At 44.0% G+C, this 22450-nt stretch overlaps 1 protein-coding gene across 1 annotated transcript; it reads right to left on the bottom strand.

Annotated features, from left to right (window-relative positions):
• Positions 1-475: 475 nt before the first annotated feature.
• On the bottom strand, positions 476-21070 carry CFAP52 (cilia and flagella associated protein 52). Its single transcript, XM_074921841.1, has 14 exons — positions 21007-21070; positions 19721-19920; positions 18896-19032; positions 18143-18271; positions 17041-17140; positions 16452-16568; positions 9595-9695; positions 8471-8641; positions 6491-6639; positions 5665-5810; positions 2797-2948; positions 2111-2213; positions 1829-1940; positions 476-1031 (listed from the first exon to the last, which is right to left on the bottom strand). Exons 1-14 carry the CDS (start codon positions 21068-21070, stop codon positions 856-858), a joined length of 1857 nt encoding a protein of 618 aa, XP_074777942.1. The 3' UTR covers positions 476-855.
• Positions 21071-22450: the final 1380 nt, after the last annotated feature.

Raw genomic sequence — 22450 nt, 5'->3', positions numbered from 1 at the left:
TTACTTCACTTGCATCACTTCACAGGCTTCTGCCTACACTGATCTTTAAACAAACAGTATCTTGAGAGCTGTTGGTTTTAATACTAGATACGATACCGGGTACTCATTCTCAGACTAAATACATATTTCATGCAAATTTGGAGCCTGTTCGAAAAAATAGGGCAGTGACCAGGAATTTGAGTGTGTCTAGCTGGAAACATCCAGGCATTTTTAGAAATGACTACACTCTCACCCTTGAAAACTAGGCCCCTGAAGAGAGTTTTAAATTGGACACCGCAAATGAAGAAGCCCCAACATCCTTGTATTCCTTTGAGAACATTGATTTAAAAGCTTGACTCAAAAGAGCTTCCCAGTTAAACGCCTGAGTTGGAGCTGAGGGCTTTTTCAGGACCAGACAAATTAAAATGAACACAGAAGACTGAATTTACACAACAAGTTATTCATTAAAGAAAGCGACAGAAGGGGGTAGGGAAGAGGGGAAGACCACGTGAAAGCAAGAGTGAGCCCACAAAAATGAGCAGGCATACAAGTAAGACTATGCTAGGAGACTATCAGGAAAGGTGGCAGGAACAACATGCAAGTGTTATAACAACAGCCAAGATGATTTTCAGAAGTGACAAATCCTTTCACACCAATCTAAAAGGAACAGCAAAATCTTAGCCCCCTGAAAAAATCAGACCTATTTATTCAGCACTAGCAAGGATATCTGAAGGATCTGGTAAATGCATACCAGACAGTATAAAAATAGTATCTCCTCTAATAGTACAAATGCTTTAAAACAGACTCAGCTGTAAGAGAAAAGAGTCGCTAGGACTGGTGGAGGAAGTAGCAGCCTACCAGCTCCTGTGCCAGCTGTTAGTGCGAGTCTGGGTATTTCCAGAGCAGGATGGCACCATCTGCACTCACGCTCACGATGTACTTGTTCCCAGGGCAGATCTTGAGACGGCTGATGTTGCCACTGTGGCCCACTCCGGTGTGAGTCACTGCGCCCTCGTTGTAGTCCCAGAGTTTCACCAGATGGTCATCACCACCTGCACTGGGCACAAAGGAAGAACAAAAGATTACACAGAGTTCTGCTGCTCTTTGTTCCCGGATGGCAGGAAGGGGAATACGTGGGCATTCATTTCATTTAGGAAAGGTGGGAAACATTGTCTTGGGCATTATAGTAAAACCAAATTCTTTTCAACTGAAGTAGAGAGCCAGTGTCCAGTAGTGTCCAGCAGATCACAGGGAGCTACAGCCAGCAAGCGGCACCAGTAACACAGAGGACCTTCGAAATGCTCTTAACCAACATTCATTTATCAGTTCAATCTAAACCAACTGGTACTGACACCAAATCCGTGGTTTTTAATGGTAGCCAATATACACAACACTGTGGCTCCTCCGTGCTAGTGCTGGGCTCCCAGAGGAGATGTCGCAAGGGCAGGGAACGTGTGAGCCTGCGGCTGCCTGGAGCCATTCCCACTTGTGAAGTGACAGAGATTGCCAGGCTTCTGGAGTCGGACACTTGAGCAAATCAGTCAAGTGCACGGGGAACACCACTGAACTAAATAAGGCGCAGGGCAAGATGAAACCCTGTACTCCCTTGGAGACATCTGAACTTTGTCTTCACCTTTACATTACACCTTGTAAGACTCAACCACAGTATGTTCCTAGTCTGAACCACAGACTTTTTCTAAGTATTTTTCTTCAATGATTCATTTTATTTCCCCCTTTAGCTGACCCCTCCTTTCCATTTTTTCTGTCTTTACTGAGATCCTTGGTTCACTGCCTTGCTTTTCCTGGTCTTAATATGACCTGCTCTTTTCTAGTTTTAGCCACCACTCACCCGTGACAAAGTATGCCCCATCTGATGTGATGTCCATTCCGTTGATGGAACCTGATGCAGACCCTTCCAATTCTCTGATCACAGAGCCATCAAACACTTCCCAGTATCCAATCTAGAGAGCAGACCAGAGAGGAGGGCTCAGTTGTGCATCAAGAGCAGGCAGATTTCAGCACTGCCCTGTAACACAACCTTCTGTGGAGGTACAGGAGTTTCATCACGTAACAAGCGCCAGACTTTGTGTTTTGGAATTCCTGCAGACAGAATTCCTGCAGTTTTGCTTACCCTTCTGTCTGTTCCACTGGTGATTATCTGGTACTCTTCAGGATGATAGCACACACATTTGAACAATGTGTTGGCTAGAATCATTTGTTTTCTTACAAAACGCCTGCAAAACAGCCCCAAAACAGGATAGAGCAATAGGGTCAAAAAATGAACTTTGACTGCTTGAACTATCTCTGCTGTGCTATACATCAGATCTTCTGCTTGGATATTTTCAGGTTCAGTTCAGGGTTTCATGAAGCCTGTTAGGGTCAGCAGTTCTTTTCCCCATCACAGCTGCCTTGTAAGACTTTTGATCTGCTGTCACATGAAATGATTTTTTTAATCTAGAAAGATTTCTAGGTGCTATTCACTATGCAAAAATGTCCTTATCCTTACCTACAGGTCTGCAGTAGCTTGATGAGAGTCATAAAGTGCTGGAAAATAGAGCTAGTGGGAAACTTAGGAAAGCACCTGCTCCACCCGCTTGGCCAAGCAGGATCCAGTACAAGAAAACAACTTGAGACAAATGTTTGCTAAACTTTTCTGAAGCTTTCTAGCATTGGAGGTTCTACATTCCATGACTTGATTGTTTTTTCTGGTAGTTTTTTCCCCTCCCCCTCGTTATGTGGTATCCCAAAGAGGTCAGTGACCCAACAGAGACATTACCAGCATTTTAAGTGTCTTGCAATACTTATCTGTCTCCTTACACAATGTCCCAGATGATGCACGTCCCATCAAGGCTGGCTGTGACACACTCTCGGTTGTCCTTCTTAATCTTAATGCAGGACACAGCAGATACGTGTTCCTTCAGAATTTCCCCCAGTTTGTGAATCCTCTCACGAATCTCCCAGACCCTCACCTGAAAATCAGCAACGCGCATGTATTGGGTCTGGCTGAACTGGAATCGGTTTTCCCCTATAGCAGCCCTCACGGTGCTGTGGTTTATGCTGGGAGCTGCAGGGTGTTGATAGCACCCTGGTGTTGTGGCTGCTGCTGAGCAGTGCTTACACAGCACCAAGGCTCTTTCTGATATTTTCCCCAGTGGGACGGGGTGGGCAAGATCTTGGGAGGGGACACAGCCAGGACAGCTGACCCAAACCGACCAAAGGGATATTCCATACCATATGACGTCTGCTCAGTATAAAGCTGGGAGAAAGGAGGAAGGGGGTGGGGTCACCCTTGGTCCTCCGAGGCAACTACTACGCGTATTGGAGCCCTGCTTCCTGAGAAGGCCCGACATCGCTTCTTCATGGGAAGGAGAGAATAAATCTGTTTGCTTTTGCTTCCGCGCGCGGACTTTTGCTTTGCTTTGCTTATATTAAAACTGCTTTTGTTTCACCCACAAGGGTTAGTTTATCTTCTTTCCCCTCTTTACCCTGTTGAGAAAACAAAGGGAAGGGGGGGGGGGGAAGTGATAGAGCGACTTGGTGGATACCTGGCATTTAGCCAGAGTCAAACCATCACAGCGCATTTGGTCTTGCTCCACCTGGTTCTGACTGAGCTCAGGAGGATGTCCAGGCCTTCCTGAACTCTTCTTTTTTCTCATAACACATACAGCAACTCATTCTCAACGGACTGTCTCTATTTTCCTGTGGGTTATTCATGCAGCAGACTCATAAAACTGAACTCTTGAGAGTGTAATCCACTTGGTTCAGGAATTCCTGACCATTAACCCCAGACCTTGTTTTTGCCAAGTCCCCATTCTCCCATGTTTCAGTTTACTCATCTCTTGATCAGAAAGAAGCATCTAGTCCATGATATATTTCCAGCAGGGCTTTAAAGATCAAAGAGCAAGGCTTCTGAAATGGAATATAAAAAAAGCTACCTGCTATTTGTGCTACATATAATGCCAGTAAATACAAAACAGTTCTTTCAGTCTTTGATGTGAAATATGTGCCTGAAAGCACCTCTGCTCCCAGTGGTGGTAACAGCAAAAATCTTTCTGCTTTGAGGACTTGATCCTTCACACCTTGCATTTACTGTCTCACTAGTGCCAAACTTCATGATATCTATTCACTTTTACATTCCACTAAGGACAAATCCTAGTGAAAATTTAGAAATTTAGACAATGACAACAGAGTGGGCTGACCTTCCAAGTTTTCAAATCTGATGCTGTTAACTACAGGATCTGGATGTCTAATTCCCACTTGCTAAATGATCAGAGGATCCAGATTCCTTAAGCAACCCTGAAAGTCACAGCTTTCAGATGACTGCTTTTGACAGAACCATTAGCATTTCAGAACACATTTTTTTGTGTGTTCTGAATGAATACTGCAAGTGCTCCCCTCCAGTTCTCATTTTTACCTAACCAACCTTTAGCTGTAATTCTGTCTCAGCTGTCTTTTTCAATTCAGAGATCAACTAACCAGAGCCTGCACCATTCTGTGTGTGTTGATACAGAATCTAGGCCCTCCATCTTTTGCATCCTCTAGCGCTAATCATCCAACGTACTTATCTGTTCTTTTATTAGTGAAGGGTTGAAGTGGCTCATCATCTCTAATGTCTTTATGCAGCGAGATAAAGCACTGCTGCTTTACAGAAGAGCTGAGGTGCAGAATGATTCAGAAAGATGGCTCAATGATTAGGACATTAGCCTGAGATTTGGAAGACCTCAATTCAATTCCTCACTCTTCAAGACTTCCTGTGCAATCTCCAGCACAGCACATGGAACACTTGAGATCAGGGTACACAAAACACAGGGTTGTTAAATCACAGTCAGGAATCCATGTGCAGCTCAATGTCTGGTTCGGAGTGCTTGTCAGGCTGCAAAGAGGAAGTCCAAAGCAAGGAAAGAAACTGAAAATGAGCCTTCCGAGTCTAATTATTTATTTTTAATATAAATAAACCCCCGGTGTTTAAATTATTTAAACATTAGGAGAAGAGTGCCACTTTTACAGACTGAAAAGGTCCACAATTATATGAAGTACATGAAGTAATAAAAGGAAGTGGTGTTTGTTTTGCATGGACAGAAAAAAATTGTTGAACTGCACAAGTACAATTTTCTGATTTTTAACATTATTTGTATTGGGACATTTCCATAATTGTATTAGAAATTGAGCTGTTATCAGAGTCTTTTATTAACATCATCACCTAAACCAGATAGCACCATCCCAGAAAATCAGGAAGTTACCCCATAGACACTATAGCGATATAAAGTGAACTTTGTGCTATTAAATGAGTTCATACAGCTCAATTGGGACAGGACTAAGACTTCCCAGGCAATGACAGAAAGAAAATCTGTGCTACAGCACAGTTAGATGGAGGCTTGCAGACAATGACTAATGCAGATAAGTCAAATATAGGGGAGAGACAAATGAACAAAGAGGATTAGGAGCATATTCTGCATAAGAAGGATTTCCAAGACTACCATGGCAGAAGAAATCGGGGCATTGTTTTACATTATGCCCTCTGAGAGCAAGAGATTTGCATATATCAAAGGCTAATATTCTCCAACTCGGTCCTTTGCTCAAGTGAAAGCTAAGAATAGCTCACTTTCTGACTAAGCACTTACCGACAATTCGCAGGCCCTGTGATGAGAGCACAGAGCTGCTCCAGGTTTTTTAAGCAAAAATTACCTGTCCTTCACCTCCTCCACTAATGATCCGTTTACAGTCACTTGTAGCAGCAATTGCTGTCACTCCCAAGCTATGGGCATGGTTAATCACATACATTAGCCGTCCACTCTCTGGCATGAAGGCACGGATTTTCCCATCATTCCAAGCTGATGAATATAAAGAAACAGATTACCCAGGCGCACAGACTTTCCTCATATTATTGCCCCTCTTTCATTTCCAAATGAACCCATTTGTTTTATTAAATTCCTCTATAAAGCCCACACTGTTAGATCACCAGTAGATAAGTAAAAACCACTGTACTGTAGATGAGCCTGCAGAGCTATAGTCCCTAAATAAACTATTAAAATGTAATTTCTTTTTGATTCTGGCTATGGACAAATTGGTTTGGTAACAATGGGGTGACTGCACCACTCCTCTAGGACTGCAGTAGTTCCTATGATTTGCATATGGCGATGGGTAGCAGCTTTATGCAAAAGGTGCTCGGGGTACATCACAGGTTAAGCTGTTGCATACAACAAGGTTAATATTTTAGAACTAGGTCTTTTGAATAAGACTGAACTGTGTTTTGAATTGCTGGAATTCACACCCGAAGCAAGGTCTCCAAACCTTGCCTTCCATGTACACTGTAACTACAGCACTGGGATAATGGGGCTGTGAGCAAAGTTCATCGTACCAGCTGCAAGCAAAGAGGCCTTTCGGTCAAGTGATGAACTGAATTTAAACCCATTTCCAATTTAATCCTCTTTTCATTCTGACATACTGATGTCTATTAAATTTGGCATCATTTGAAGCCTGGACTCAACTGTGGGTCTGGACTGCCCATTACCTGAAATGATGCTCTTGCCATCCCTCATAAAATCTATGGCATGGCAGATCACGTTGGGGATGACGATTCGTAGGAGCTCCCTGTTTTCTGGGGTGTGCCACACTCGAATATCATTTTTGGAGCAGGTAGCAAACAAGTCAGAAGTTCCCCTGGAGAATTCAGAGAGATAATGAGGAGGTGCATACAGAAAATGCTTCTTTCTTTGTTAGACCTTAAATCATCCTTTGAAGCTCAGCTGTTTCTAATGTGCAACTGTAATTTTCCCAATAGGGATCATCGTGGTTAAGACAAAGGCCCTTTTCGTAGGACTACCTTTCTCATGCAAAATTCACCTGGTCTGGATTCTACTCAAAGATTCATTTTAAGGAACATTTAAAGTGAAACTAAAAGAATTCTTTCTACTTTTTGCAAGTTGTGACATTTATTTCCCATATTCAATCTCTAAACAACCTCACATGTTGTATATAATAGATACAAAAGTGGGTGTAGAGGTGCTGACTGCCCAGATTCAACATCAGGGACTAACAGCAGCCTCATATTATAAAGATGTCATTTTTTATCTTGCTTACTGGATGATTCCTATTCAGCATCACTGAAGGCAATAGAAATGATGGCAAAAGCCTGTTCGCAATATACTTGTTATACATGTTTGAATAAAAAAAGACCTGCAGCATTTCAAAAGCTATGGGACTGAATGCTTTGAAATAAGCTCTAAACCATACATCCTAGGGATATGACTGAAAGTGAAATCTAGAAAGGTACCACAAGCTTTTGTTCAACATCACCATCAACGTCCGGAAAGATGAACCCGGACAGAGAAAACTGGCACAAAAAAAGTGTGGCCCCTTTCAAGCCCAGCTTGTACGGATGCTTTATAACATCAGCTACTGAAGTATTCTGAAATAAGCCAGAACAGGGAAGTTAAGACTGTATTTCCCAATCAGTGATATGCTCTGTTCAATAAATGAAAAGTTTAAACATCTGTGCAAGGATGTAGTACTGTATTCCTTACAATCATCACTAAATCCAGCTCATCCAAATATCTATGACACAGATGTGTCAGTCAGGTATATTAGCATCATATTACCCTAAAGCTCCAAATGATTTTCTCATTAAATTAGAAGGATGTGGATTTTTTAGACTGGTGACAAGCAGGGAGGAGTGCTTCTTGCTTTGTGCACTTTGCTGTACCTTGATAAGATTTAATCCTTTGTGCTGTGTCAAGAAGCAATGCAGTACCACACCAAAAATAAAAACTTTCATCGGGATCAAACTCCCATTCTCCATTTCGAGAGGAAACAACTGATACGTTGTGATTTTTATTTTAAATAAAGTGTCACGATCCTACTGTGCACAGGAAGAGGGAATGTTTGCTGTCTGTTCACAAGACAAAAGCAGACAGAAGACACACCAGCATACCCAGCATCTCTCATCACAAGCCTAGAATTTAATGTAACATATTGTCAAACATGAAATCATAAGTGAGGCTGAGAGACCCAGAAAGCCTCTTTGAACAGCTCTGTTAGTCAGGTTTCAGCTGATGGTACAGGTGGGTAGGAAAGCAGACGCCTCTACAAGCTGTAGCTGCAACAGGGTACACAAAAGCAGACTTTGAAGATTCACACTGCTGGCAGACTAAGAGGCCCGAGTCTCATAGCACCAACCCTAGCAGAAAAGGGGAGGTTGCCATCACTGCCGTTACCCAAACATAATTAATTCTAGTCTTTTTGTTTAGAATTCTTCCTGTACATCGATGATTTTTCCAATTCTCAAACTGAACTGCTGCCTTCTGTTTTCAATTGGCAGCTCACCATCGCCCTTGCACTTCACCGGTAGGTTACAGTATAAATCATCCCATAAGGATGTTAATAAACTCTGGGTTCCTGATGCTTAAAGGGTGTTTACGTAGATATCCTGACCTTACTGGCACCTTACTCAAACTTTTTGCCAGCCAAAAGCATCCCAGCCAGTCATACTCACCAAGGGAAAACGATATCGTGGACAGCTTCGCTATGACAGGCAGCAATCAGCTCTTCTTTAAACGCAGTGTAGTTGACTCGATAAATCTGGCACTCATTTGTCCCTACGAAGAACTGGTGACCCTGACCTCTATGTGTCAGGGAAGTGACAGCACCTTGAACTTGTATTTTCCTGTAAGAGAAAGCAGAGGTTTGGCCTGACATTGACCTTGATGTACTTATTTTCCAGTTTCCAATAATAGAGTCTTATTTCCCTGCTTCCCCCAAAAGCTCCACACTAGGCTGTGATATCAATACGCAAGAACATGGTCAGGACTAACATTTCATTCTCAGTCACATTTTAATACTTCATATGATCTTGCCTGTTCCATCTGCTACTCTGCCAGGGCTTGCAAAGGCAGTCTTTTGGAGACTTTGTTTTCTGGACCAGGGCCTAAGGTAACAACATCTTTGTTGATATTCTTGCTCAAGTGCACTGAAATATCCCATCTTCAAGAATATTTCCAGACAGCTTACATCTTCTGGGAATAGTTTCAGTTGTACAATGCTAAGCTTGCAGAACTGTACACTTAAGCTGGCTACTCAAGCAATGCCAAATGAATAGCTGCGGGCCCAATTTTCAAATCACGTACGGGGAAACAACACCTGCAGCTTTCTATTTTGTATGCAGAAAAAAGCCTTGCACGTACTCCAGCACTTCCAGACACGTGAGTATAACATTAGTGGAGCCCTCCTTTATGATCCCATGTCCTCCAATAAACCCTTTTTTAGATGGCAAATACTGCTCTTTCTCAGCCAGCGTAAATAAGTGTAATTTTACTGACTTCAACAGACCTGTCTCACTTTGCATCAATTTAGGATCTGACTCCTAATGCCTAAAAGGGAACAATGGTCATTTAAAGTGAGTGATGAGTAGGGCAATTCACTTCTGTGCAAATGCATGCAGTAATTTTCAGTCTGCTTCAACTTCATTGTGCTGGAACCATACTGTCTATTTTGTCTGCAGGACTGAAAAACAGATTTATTTGGATTATGCCTTTATGTAGAAATGATTGGTTCTTATAGTGTGACCCTTTGGGGGAAGCACCGCCTCTACCCTCCTGATTCTCCCATCTACAAACTCACTTCATTACTTTGTAGTTTGAGCCTTTACAGAGAGCTACAATCCCTCCTCCGGTGCCGACGATTACATCTCCTGTCTTCAGCAAAAGCAAAGCTGTGACTCCCTAGGAGAAAACAGGATTAAAACACAATTGGATGGAAGCAGAGTCTCTTTATTGCTGCAGCCATGCTGAACAGCGCAACGGAGTCTCTATCACGGTCCCGATGGCAGTGCTTATGTCACTCAAATACACCTTTATCAGTATTCGACTGACCTAGCCTGAAGAGTGACTCTCTAGAGGAAGAAGGGAGAGGAGTTATTAATTACAGGTATATATGAACTACTACAGTATGAGAAGCAAGTAAATAGCATCATCATGGATCCTTCAGAGCAGCTGGGACCACGTATGAGCCTTCATATCCTTACCTCATTCCAACAATACACACGATAAATAAATTTCTTATTAGTGCCTTCACTTTTCCTTCCACTGGTTCTTCATCTATCAGACACAAAAACAACTGAGGATAAAACTCAGCCTAAGCATCCTTCTCTACAGCTGCTTTTAGGACAGATTCTCTGTGTCCCAGGTCTCTCTCCCTGTCTGAAAGATGCAATCTTATCTCCCACCTATTAATAATAAAACACATTTGTCAGCCCTTTGTCAGCATGGGTTTCTGCTGTTTGCCAAGATGAGTGGATCAACAGGAGGTCAGCCATTAGAAAAAGGAGAAATGGTTTTCTGTGGATGAAGTACCAGACTACAGTAAAAAAACCCAAACAAAACCAGCAAAAAACTAAAAAACTGTCCTTAGCCTTGCCACAAAATTTCAAGTATAAGAAAAGTCAGTCTCTGCTTCAGTTCTGCTACCTGTTAAGTAATATTACTCTTCTGTATATAAGACAACTGATTAATTCTTGAAAACCTGAGAGACCCCAAAACAGACTACAAGAGGGGTGAAACTGCTTCTGTGGGGTTAAATCTCGATATTCTTACTCAGAAAAATATCCCTACTATCTTGGGGGAAGATACACATGAATGAAATGGAAAGAGTAAAAAGAAAAAGAAATAAAGGAGCATTATGCCATCAAAACTTGGACTGAAAACTAAGTTCTGTCATGAAGCAAGTGTGTACAAGAGGCACAGGCCAGCTGGTAGCAGCTCCAGGCTCCCCGTGACTTGTAAGGTGTCTTTTGAGCTTGACATTTTAAGTTGCAATACAGACTGCAGCATCATTTGCCACTGCCTAGCTTAATAAGCAGCATTGCCAACTGCTGTGATAGTACCAGCAGTTTCACAGTATTACGATTTTTTCTTTAAGCCCAAGCTCATAGAGCCAATATGTGAAAATAACAATTTCTGTTTGATGTTTTTTCTAGGAAAAAGAAAACACCTCTAGCATTTAGTGTTGTGAAAGCATGAAGAGGTGAATTCTCAAAGAGTAACCAAGAAGCAAATCAGAATAATTCTGCATTTATTCTTTAGGAAGAAATCACTGTCATGTGCTTGGCTTGTGATTTTTACAGAAATACAGGTGTCAGCACTTTATGGTAAAGTTTGACATCTAAGCAGCACCACCCAGCATTCCTATTCTTTTCAAGCATTAATCCGGACTAACCCCAGTAAATTTTCAGGATTAAACACTTTCAGCGTCTTTAGAAGAATGAAAGGTGGACAGTGTTGATTTTTGGTGTGTAAAGGACTGAAGTTCTAAGGAAGATGAGAGAGGAAGTGAAGAAAAACCAAAAATGGACATTTGAGCTATTTAGACCCAGAAAGGATGTTGCAAAAGCCACAGACAAGGTCTGATGAAATCAGAAAAATTATTTTGGTTCATTGTCCAACCAAATAGAAGTAACTGATTGTTTTTAAAGTCTTGTTTATACTTTCTGAAGAAAAAATAATCACCATATATGTAATTGGACATTCCAGTGCTGGCAAAACAAGCAGCCTTGCAACCACCTACCATCAGCTTAAGGACTATTTAACTTCAGCATCAAATAAATGTGGATTGCAGGGAAAAAAAAAAAAAAAAAAAAGAAAAAAAAATCCTGATTCGTAATTTAATTACACTGGGTTTCTTCATTAATCTGTCTCCACCAGTAGCATATCCAGTCTCCTGTAATATCAGGACTGATCACTGTGCAAAACACAACCTCCAGAGAGGATTTTATGCCATACTATCACAACACTACCAGGCAGGCAGCCAGGTTTCATGCAAATATTCTTAGCAAAAGCACGAGAACAAAGGGATTCTTTTTAATTAGAAATATGATCCACAAGCAGAACTGTTTCTGAACAACATTTAAAAAAATTTCCGATGAGGTGTTGGCAGCATTTTGTGAGTCCTCTGTTATCACAGGCCCATCAATTGTCTTTTGATCTACTGTTTTGCAGTTTTTCCTGTAAAAGCCTTCCACCTCAAATGCCCTTTGGAGCATTATGGCAGGTGGCGGCATTAGAAACCAAACCTCTGACTATGTAGTTTATCTGATTACAGCTCCCTGCTACTTGCTAATAAATTAGAGTTTTTGCAGCGCTGCCAAGACTGCTTTGATTTTTCCAAGCTATCCTCTTCAGTTCTTCAATGTCAGAGGGAAGCGGGTATTATTAAGACAGGAAAAAAAAACACCTTAAAGTGGCCAGGGTCCACTGACAGGCTCTCAAAATCATCGGAGTTTGATTTCAACCTTAACTTGGTAATTGTCCTTTTTTCTTGTCCAGTCTGTTCTTTGAATCACCATGAGTAAACAGATAGCTTTATGTGTTGCACTTGTTATTCATGGAGTCGAGCAGTTCACGTTAACGATGTGATGAATACTCTATTTTACATACTGCCAGACCTCTTGTAGATGAAATGCAGAGTCTAATGCAGGAGGTTAAAAATATCACCATTCATTATTTACTTCTTACAAAAAGAAACCACTGCTTTGAAGTATGATTATAAATAAAAATACCAACAAAAATCCAGCCTGCCCATTCCCTCCCCTGCAGGGGTGTGTGCTCTTTGGCCCATTCTGATCTCTCGCAAAGTTCTTGAGCACCCTATGAACTCTTCCAGCACACCTCCACACCTCCTTCAAACATTATTATTTTTTTTTTTTAACAATGCAAATCACTCCATCTATTTCTGAAAGTGCATTTGCAATTGTACATCCTACTTTGCATCTGAATGGGTGCCTTATAGCTCCTCAAGCCTGTGACAGGGATAAAAATTAATTTTGTTGTTTATTTCAGTATTTATAAACATTACAGAAATGCACTTAAACTTAATTCCACGTAGATGGAAAACAAGTTGCTTCATCATATCAGTGCAGTGTTCTGCCACTCCTCTTCAAAACAGAAACAAACAAACCTTCAGATCATGCCTACGTAATAAACACATTCTTACATATCTAAAGGCAAAATTCCTTTAAGGTTGACCAAACTTATTTTCAATAAATATCTTCTCCTCACCCAAGCAGTGTCTAAACTCTTTCTTTAAAGATAAGCTCATCGTGAGGTGGCTGTGGATTCCAGGTTTAGAGTTTCATGGTACGGCGCGGGTTCGTAATTTCCCAGTGAACAAGATTTTCAGAGATACTTGATAATGTTCGTTCACAAACATGCATCTTTTCAGTCAGAATTGCAACAAAGTGATGAAAATGGTTCCACGGGGAGGGAGGCCGGGGCAGTTCCACCACTGGAGGATGTAGGGCTGACCTCCCTGCCAGGGAGCAGGGAATGCCCGGTTAGGAAAGGCAGTGCCCGTCCCAAAAGCCATGCCTCGGAGCAGCCACGCCTGCCTTGCCAGAGCATGGCTCACTTCTGAAACCAGCTGTATGGCAGCTTTGCTTTGCACAGCGAGAGAGGGGAGAATTTTTGTTACAAGTACTAATATGCTACATTTACATTACATTTTTCAAGAAAGAGCTCTGCAGGGGGGAAAGAAATAAGAATCAACACTTCTCCTAGGGTTAGCAATACAATGTACTAAATTGTGTAGAAACAGGGATGCAAATACTTTCATTTTGATAAATGCTGTGGTTTTGTCTTGAAAAAACATCTGCAAAATACCTCTGCTGTCATTGAAGGCTATGCTACAATTGGAAAATTCTGCCATAAAACATTAGATCCTACATGTGTTCAGCGAAGACTTGTTGACAGTCTAGTGACAAGGTATTATTTGCATGCAGAGATGTGAAATGGGTGGGTGGGAAGGGAATCACAGTACGGAGCTAGGAAGGGAGAAATGGAAAGGATGAAAGTGGATCTGACAGTAGCTGGAGATAAAAATGTACTAGTACCTCCTCGCAGACTGCAACAATACAGGTTTGCCCTGATGAATTTCCCGTTTTGGCATTGGAAACTGCATTGGTGAGAGTGATAGAAGAGAGCAGGGAAGAAGCAAGCAAGAGGAGAAGGGGTGATAGGGGTCTGCATGTGTCTGATTGAAAAGCCTGTCTTTGAGCAGAAACGTCCCTTTTAAGCAACAGGGTAAAGGAGGAGATTGGAGGGACTGCTTGTTATTTCCATCCAATGTGAATGTCTCCTTTCCTCTCCCTTCTCCCAAAATGACCAGGGGTGTATCTTAAGTAGCTGCCATTACATAATACTTAAAAAACAAAGTTTAAGTCAGATTAATGCCTACCAGCTCAAATCTGATCCACAAGGCTGGCAGGCAGCTGTGACAAGATCCACTTCTGGATCTTCTCTGCTCCCTAGCATCTTGTCAGTCTCTTGCATAGTCAAAGATCCTGTTTTTCTTCAGCTTTTCACTATCAGAAGCAATGTCAGCTGAAGCTTACGATGTTCCAAAGGTCTCTGCCACAAACTGCGGTTCCCAGGGATCTGCCTTACGATAAAACCCCTCACGGTACGGATTGGACTGTGGTCTGGCTTTGAGCTCTGCTTTTCTCTAAGAGTGCCTAGGCCCTCTTTCAACCCCTGTATTTCCTGGCTTCCCGCTAATGACCCTATCTGATCGTTTCTTTAGCAATGGCCTCGGAAGTATATATTTTGTGAAGTTTTGTTTCGATTGCATTTGGCACCTTTCTTTCACCCATCAAGGCAAGGGAGTTCAGGACCTTGTGAGATCCAGCTCTAGGCAAGGTACATGCACCACTGGATGTAGGAGGACTCAAAGCATACAAGCATTTAAAAGGGGAGTTGATATTCAGTCATCAAGACGTTGGCATAGGAGACAGCAGAGATCAGCCAGGACATGGGTCCCGTGTGGATGCAAAGCCCTGCAGGATGCCTGCTAGAAGGTTAACTTAACAGCGTGGAGTACAGAGATACCCACAAGAGATTTAATGCGCCTTCAGCAAACTTACAATTTCTATCAGGAAAACAAAATACATACAGACATCACTTAATTGATGCACAGAATTACGTTACTTACATTCCTACAATGCAAATGGGAAAAATGAGTAATGACATCTCCAACCTACTGGAATAAACATTGAAATATATTTCAAATTGCTCTGTGGCTCCAAGTTATCCCAGAGATGTGGGCATGCATTTGTAGCACAAGAAACACTCCATTTTGAATGGGCATGCGTGTGGTTTGTATGTACATTTGTTGATACAAGCAAAGTTCAGGAGGTTTGGAGAAACAAGTCTGTTGTAGCTTTTTCTTTGGGGGTTACTTCTGAATTTTTCTTACAGAACTTGTTAGTCTTCTGTTTATACTCAGACAAGATCTGCTTCTTTCTAGGACAGCTTCCCCACGGCATCCCTAACAGTACGTTTGGTACTTCCATCTGCACTGCTGCCCACTGATTTTCATCACTGATAACAGAATCACAAAATACATTCAACCTTATGCAGGAAAGTGTTTCAGGGATCTGTTTGAATTCCTTAGGTATCATGCTCTCTGCTGGGTATAACCTGAGAAGCTACAAGAAGTCTTTTACAGCAACAAATAAAGAGAAATCAAGAGCAAGTGTACTATCTGGGGCTGACCGTTTACCATTACGGCTCCCTGCATGTAGGATTCTTGTACAATTAAAGGCCAAAAGTTCCTTATTCAGGTGATACTCCTGTCTCGGGATCCTCATATTAAGATCCGTGAGTCCAATTATAGACAAAAAAGCAAAGTTAAAAGAACTCTGGGGTTATGAAGTCAAGCACTCAGAAGTTGAAAAGGAATAGAAGCAATGTACCCTGTGTAACCTTGTTTTGTCCCAATATGAATTTTAATAAACACTTTAACTATATTATCTAGCCTACCTTTTTCAATAAGACCTCTGCCTCATCAGTGGCAGAATCAGAATTTCCAAAAGATGACCTCCTGAAGGGAAGGAAGAGGAACGGTACGTGAAACAAACACAAATATCTAGGGGGTTGGGGTTTTTTGAAGAACAATTGTAGGGTTTTGAATAGTTTTCCAAAATACTCTTCCTGTGGCAAACACTGGTCTTGGAAAACTTTGGCCCAGACAATGTAACCAATCTGTAAGATCTGAATATAAGACCTTATAGCGTCAGTGTGGGAAAGCCTCTCAAATAAACACTTCTACCAGTCTTCCTAGGAATGTCCTCTGTCTCACTGCAGCTAGTATCTCCCTAAAAATAAACCAACTCAGGAGCTACTCCATTTTCATGCTTATTTTTCATTTTTTAAGACTTTTATCAGATTTAGTATAAGAGAAAGTCTGTGGGATGACCCATGAGATTCATGTAAAACCCAAATTCTGAGCCAATTGAAACTGAAAAAAGCCAAGCTCACAGTCTCAGACTTCAGGATCAAGACTGAGACACTCACAAAGAACTAACAGCACAGAAGAAGGGTTAGTCTGTGAATCAACTTTGTAATGGTTCTCCTGGAGGTTGCCCTACTTTCAGTTACTAACGAAGAGGAGGATAAGGAGAAAATTAAAGTCACAGAGCCGCTACTCACCAAGCTAAACTTCTCCTTCTGGGGCCCGTAGTCAGTCATCAGCTTGTTGTTTGTATTCAGTTTCAGAATATCACCACTTGATGTGCCAACATAGAAATAATTATCATCATCTGCCACCTATAGGAAAGCATAAAAAAAAAAAAAAAAGATCATGGTCCAGATAATGAGACACTTGTCCCAAGCCTAGCACTGAGCTGCATAAATAGCTTTATTTCAGTGTATTGCCAAGACTTAATCTGAGGGGATACAGCCAATGTTTTCATGCCATCACACTCAAAGATCCATAATACTGCTGAATGCAAGACATTTTCTAATGAAATCTAGATAATATTTTGAAGCAGAAGCAGGATTCTCTGGGGCTAGAGCCTGTGACTAAAATACATGCTGCTTCTCTTCAGAAGCATTCAAAATACTCTTTCCGAGGATAAAGAAACTGTGGGAGACCATCTGCCATGAGCCAACACTTAGTAACTCCACTGCCATCATGCAGTTGTGATGGCCATTTTTAGCATTACCATAAAAGTTTGTGGTTTTTCTGCAGTCCATAGAGAGTTTATTGGTTTAGCCAAATCGTTTGGCTGAAACTTACCTTAACACACATGATCACTCTTCTCAGTTGCCCTGTCTGGCATTCAGTCGGGTGGATTTTCCTATTTGCTAGATCCAGTTCCCATACTCGAATGGTCCCACTATAAGAATGAATATAGTGGGATCAAATCCATATATGCAGAAATATCCAAGTTTTTTCACTACTAGAAGAATTAAAAAGCCTTTACAAGGCTACATTATTCTGAAATTTTAATAAGAAGGAAAAGAACAGTAACAGAGAGGCCAGAAGAAAGTCTCAGTTGCTGTAAGAGACAGTGGAAAAGGCATTTTCAGGTAAATCAAAAATCTTAAAGGTTCATTAAAAATATATACAAGGATTATGGAGGAGTATGTAACAACCTTGACACTTCATTTCCACATACTGTGGAAATCTTAGTTCCTAAAGTGGGAAATGAACAGTACAGGACACTTTCAACTGTTTTCTAACAGAATTTAACTGACAACATAGGAGCCAATATAAAATCTTTACACACAGTTGCCCTTACATTTAACAAAGTGCTAAAATTGCAAAGACTGGCACTCATAAGTACAGCTGCAGCAAAGGGCATCCAAAGCCTTCCCTGATTTAAAGAGGTGCAGGTCCTCAACACGTTTAGATGTCAGGCTAAATATACGGGGGCTGTCTCAAATCCATGCAAAATGTGACTTTTTGTACCCACTTTTGTTACAAGCCAGTCACCAATTGTACATCACTTCTGGTGAGGATAGGAGATGATCCAACAACCTGCAAGATATCATTGTTTCTACATTAATTAACCATTGTTCAGAGCCACTCATTGACTGCTTTTCTTGTGTAAACACTGGCAACTAAATATTTTAAATACTGCATGGGGAATGCTAAGTACAAAATCCTGCTATCAGGAACAGAAGTGACGCACGTGGATCCTTGTGTGCTGCTTTGAAAGCACAGTGTTACATGTAGAACAAGCAGAAATGCCTTAAAGGGACAAGCTGATGGATATTCGTGGGTCCATTCAGAGCAAAAAGAAAAAACACAAGCACACAGTTGCTTAAGTTTCCTTGTATTTGAGTAAAGACTCTTTGTAGAAGGAAACAGGTCTTTCATCTAAATAAAGCCTTACTTTCCAGCAGTGACAAACATCTCGTCTCTGCGGCTGGAGCACACCACGACGGTCGCACTGCCCGCGCTGCATGCCGAGGCAGGGCTCCCGCAGACAGCCTCTCTCTTATCAATATGCCACACAACCACGCTGCAGGAGAAGGAGGGGCTTTAAACAGCTTCACTTTTTGATATTACTTAAAAACAAAAGCAAGATGAAACATTTTCCTGCAGTTTGTTCCCACCAGGATACACATAAAAGTCACTTCGTAGAGATTTCACCCAAGACAAGCTTATCACAAGTGTGTGGAATTGCAGTTTACATCCCCTGCTCCTAAACCAAGGGTGTGTGTATTTCTTAGATCCCTTCTGCTGAGCAAGACTCAAATCACATCTTAGGCCACGCATAAAATCTGATTTAAAAGAACTTTTTATTCCACTGGTACTTGTCTGTGTGTCAAAGCAAGCCCTCGGTAAAATTTACACTTTGTCAGGGCAGTGCATTAAGCCACCCAGCTGTGCAGGCTTCATGAGGTTTCTGGGTGATGACACCAGCTTAAGAATTAGCTGCTGCCTTCATCCTCCCCCATGCCCTGCGCCCTGCCCAGGGTCCCCAGCCGGCTCCCATCGGACAGAGCGGGATCGCTGAGGAGAGACGTCCAGCAGGAGCACGGGTCAGACTGCCAGAAGAGGGAGGAGCGAGTACTCCCTAAGCCCATTCTTCAAAGCCCTGAACCTTGTAGGAAATTGTGTGGCAAGAAGTGGAAATCATTACCTGCCATCATCCTGGCCTCCCAGTGACAGGAGATAAAGGCTGTTTGCAGAAAACGCTAGTCCTTCAATTTTACCCTTGTGAAGTGACAGCCGAGCAAGTAACTCCTTCCTCTGGAAATCCCACAGAATTATGTCTGCCTGAGGTGCAAAGCAGAGGGGTCAAAGCCAGAGCATTAGATATAACACACAGGATTAGGTATAAAAAGGCAGGAAAGCTGTTAGAAGGAGCCCAGCCTGAGGTTAGCTTCTATCCAGACCAGCGCTCCACTGACACAAAACTGCTTCAAATTAGGTGCTGCAAGAAGCATTATTCCAGCTTACTGCTTGAATAGCTTTACTTCATTTCAGAATCAAAATTTACCCTGAAACCACTAATACTTGCTTCCTTCCAGATGTCTCAGGGTCTTTTCAAATAGGAAAAAAATTAAACCATAAAGAACTTTAGAGGTCTAAAAATGCAGGTAAGTACCTGTCAAGGGCTTTTGAATGTCCCAAGCAGCTCTGGAACTCAGGTACCACTTTAAATGCAGCATCTATTAATGAATGTATAATGAAATTTAGGCTGCCACATGTGCGCACTTTGGATAAAAAGGACCATAATTAAGAGACTGCTCAATCTAGTTATCCCAGTCTTAGGGAGAAGTACAAAAACATGAAGGCACATCCAGCAATGGACTAGTCACAGTTTCCCATTTTCTGCAACATCCTCCCTCTTTTGTTGTTTTCCAACAAAATAAAAAATAGACAAAAGGTGTTCCCAGCACTGGCAAGCCAACTCCAATTTCTTTGGTCAGTATTATGTAGTTAGAAATAGAGCATTATCCACCTTGAAGCCCATGAAAGTGACTTGTCCAGAAGCAACGTACAGCCCATTCCTAGACACGACGACGCAGGAGACATTATTGGTGTGACCATGCAAGAAAGTCTGCTGCTTGCTGTCCAGCTCTTGAATAACCACAGTACATCCCAGGGGATAGAGAACGTGCTCCTTATCAGGGTGGCAGATCAGGCCACAGGGTACATGCCCTGCAAGAGAAAGGAGTGAAAGATCTGCTGGCTTTAAGGTTTCTGGGGGCTGCAGGCAAATTCTCTTCCCCTGCCTGAAGCACACAGTCCCCGGAGCAGGCTGACCTCTCCCCAACACCTCCTTGCCAGAGGATTGCTTACCGCACTCCCTAAGGGGAAGTTGTATGTTCCCTAAGGTTTATCCCACAAGGAGGGCAAAACCAAGAGCTTTCCAGTTCTCCCCAAAACCGTTCAACAGAACAACCCTGTGCAAAACTCCAGGGTCACCTTTACGCGTTTTGGACAGTGCTGTGTTTCCTGCAGCTACCAGATTTCACTGGCCCAGAGGTCTGAGCCCTTCAGCACAGAGGGTTCTCCAGCAGCACCTGCTGATTTATGGGGCCACATCACCAGTTCACGTCGCCATGACCTGCCTCAAAACAGCTGCAAAGCCACAAATTTCCCAAGAAGGCAGTTGGCTGGAGAAACCCTGGTGCCTAGCCCCCATCCCTGGGTCACAGGAGTGTTTACGACAGCATTTTATGCAACGAGCTGGTTTTATTTTGAAATTAAACTCTTATTCTGGTAAGCTGGGTAATTACCAGAAAAAAAAAAAAAATTAAAAATCCTCCTATTCCATCCAACTTTTCCTGCTCTTAACTTTGCATCTGTCTCTCAAGATGTTGGGCATGGGGAGAAGGAGGAGGCAGCGAGGGGGGCCGAAGGGACCCTGGCACCCCCAGCTCCTGGCCCACCCCACAGCACCACGGCCCCAGCAGAGACCCATGGCTGCCCCACAGCTGCCCCCACGGTGCCCTGCCCTCCCCTCAGCCTGTGTGCTGGCACCCCGTGACCCACAGCTGACCCACACTGCCCTCAGACCCCACTCCCACACCTCCACGATGCCCCAGACGCCCCCACCTGCCCCTGTGGTGCCCCAGTCCCCCTCAATTGCCTTCTGTGGTGCCCCAGCCGCCCTCAGTTTCCCTCTGTGGTGCCCCAGACCCCCCAGCTGCCCCCGTGGTGCCCCAGCCGCCTTCAGCTGCCGCCCCCCGGTGCCCCATCCCCTCTCAGTTGCCCCCCCGGGGCCGCTGCTCCCCTCACTACCGTTGAAGCCGATGGCCGCCCGCAGCCGGAGCTGCCCCGCTCCCGCTCCCGCTCCCGCCGCCATCGCGCCGGGCACGCGGCGCCATGGCAACCGCGCCCGCGGCCGGCAGGGGGCGCTGTGGGGCGGCGGGCGCCTCCCCCTGCCCTGGCGCGGGCGCGGGCCGGGGCCGCCCCGTTACCGGACGCGGCCGCTGCCGCGGGAGGGTGAAGCGGCGAAGGCCCCCAGGCCCTGCCCTCGGGGGCGCGGGGGGCACTGCGCCTGCCGGCCGCGGGCCGCAGGGCTCGGCTGCCCGCGGCGGCGGGGAGGGGGCTCGGCCGCCGCCCCGCGGGGCTGGGCCGCGGCGGCGGCGGCGGGTGGTGCTGCCCTTCACCCCGCTCCCGGCCCCTCCACCTGGGCCGCTGGGACCTCACAGCGGCGCTTGGGTCTCTGCTGAGCCCGCTGCGGGCAAGGGACGGCACGGCACGGATGAAGATCTCTTTATATCCCATTACACATCCCCTCCGCTTCCCCTGCGTGGTTTCGGGGTCTTTTTTTTATTCTCCGAGAGCTTTGAACTTTATTCAGTAATGGAATAAAGCGTAAGAAGAAAGGACTGCAGCGTCCCTTTCAGAAGTGGCAGAGGCACTCAGCAGATCACAGGCAGCGAAGGCAGTCAGTGCCCTGACATCCCTTGTGAGGGGCGGCTCGAATCGCGGGGAGCGCGGGCTGGGCCTCCAAGGGCCTCGCAGGCTCTGCCACCGCATCAGAGACACCCCCGGCCTGCACAATACAAGCCCAGCCCCTGGAGGTTTAATACATCAGACAGGCCTGCTCGCCCTTTACAGGGAAATACTCTGCGAGGAGGTCAGGCCGGGTTGCTAACGAAGGGCTTTGCATTTCCAGGCGTCTCGTGCAGCTTGTGCATCTCTGGGCAGAGAGGTGAAACAGCCTCTTGGGAAGGCAGAGGGGCTCCCGTGGGAAACTTTCAGCTGGACAGAAGCCCAGTACGTGATCACGGGAGGAGAGAAATACTGAGGACACCCTAGCAGAGCTTTTTAATTGAAGGGAAAGGGTAATTCTGCAGTGTTGTTTCATTTGAGCTCTGTGGGTGAAAGCCAGGCACGGGGGCACTGAGGGCTGTGTCTGACCTCCACACCCTCCCTGGGTGCCCTCTGAAGGCTACGAGCCCTTCCTAGGTCTGCTGCATGACTGATCCTGTGTGAGCTTGCTGCCGTCGCCAGCTCTTGCCCGTGTCCTGCTGCCATCACTGGAAGCAACGAGGCAACGATACCTCCTGCTCTGAACAGCTCGAAAAGTGGAATATATTTAAGGTGAAACCACAAGTGGAAAGTATATTTGGATGTGGGAGATGTTCTCATCCTGCAGTCAGAATGATACCTCTATGGGCTACAGCCCTCCTGCAAGGGTTGCCTTGTCTGACCGAGCTACACGCACACGTTCACG

This window comes from Athene noctua, chromosome 18, assembly GCF_965140245.1.
Source record: "Athene noctua chromosome 18, bAthNoc1.hap1.1, whole genome shotgun sequence".
NCBI lineage: Eukaryota > Metazoa > Chordata > Aves > Strigiformes > Strigidae > Athene > Athene noctua.
Note: the sequence above shows the minus strand (reverse complement) of the source record. Positions and strands in the feature narration are given on the sequence as shown.

What these genes read in the sequence shown, in the direction of transcription:
- CFAP52 (XM_074921841.1), bottom strand. Translation starts at nt 21,070, where the DNA reads ATGGCGGCGGGAGCGGGAGCGGGAGCGGGGCAGCTCCGGCTGCGGGCG. An exon ending in TCACTTTCATGGGCTTCAAG is followed by an intron (nt 19,033 to 19,720) that starts GTGGATAATGCT and finishes TTTGCACCTCAG; the next exon opens with GCAGACATAATTCTGTGGGA. An exon ending in TGGGGCATACTTTGTCACGG is followed by an intron (nt 1,032 to 1,828) that starts GTGAGTGGTGGC and finishes TGCCCAGTGCAG; the next exon opens with GTGGTGATGACCATCTGGTG.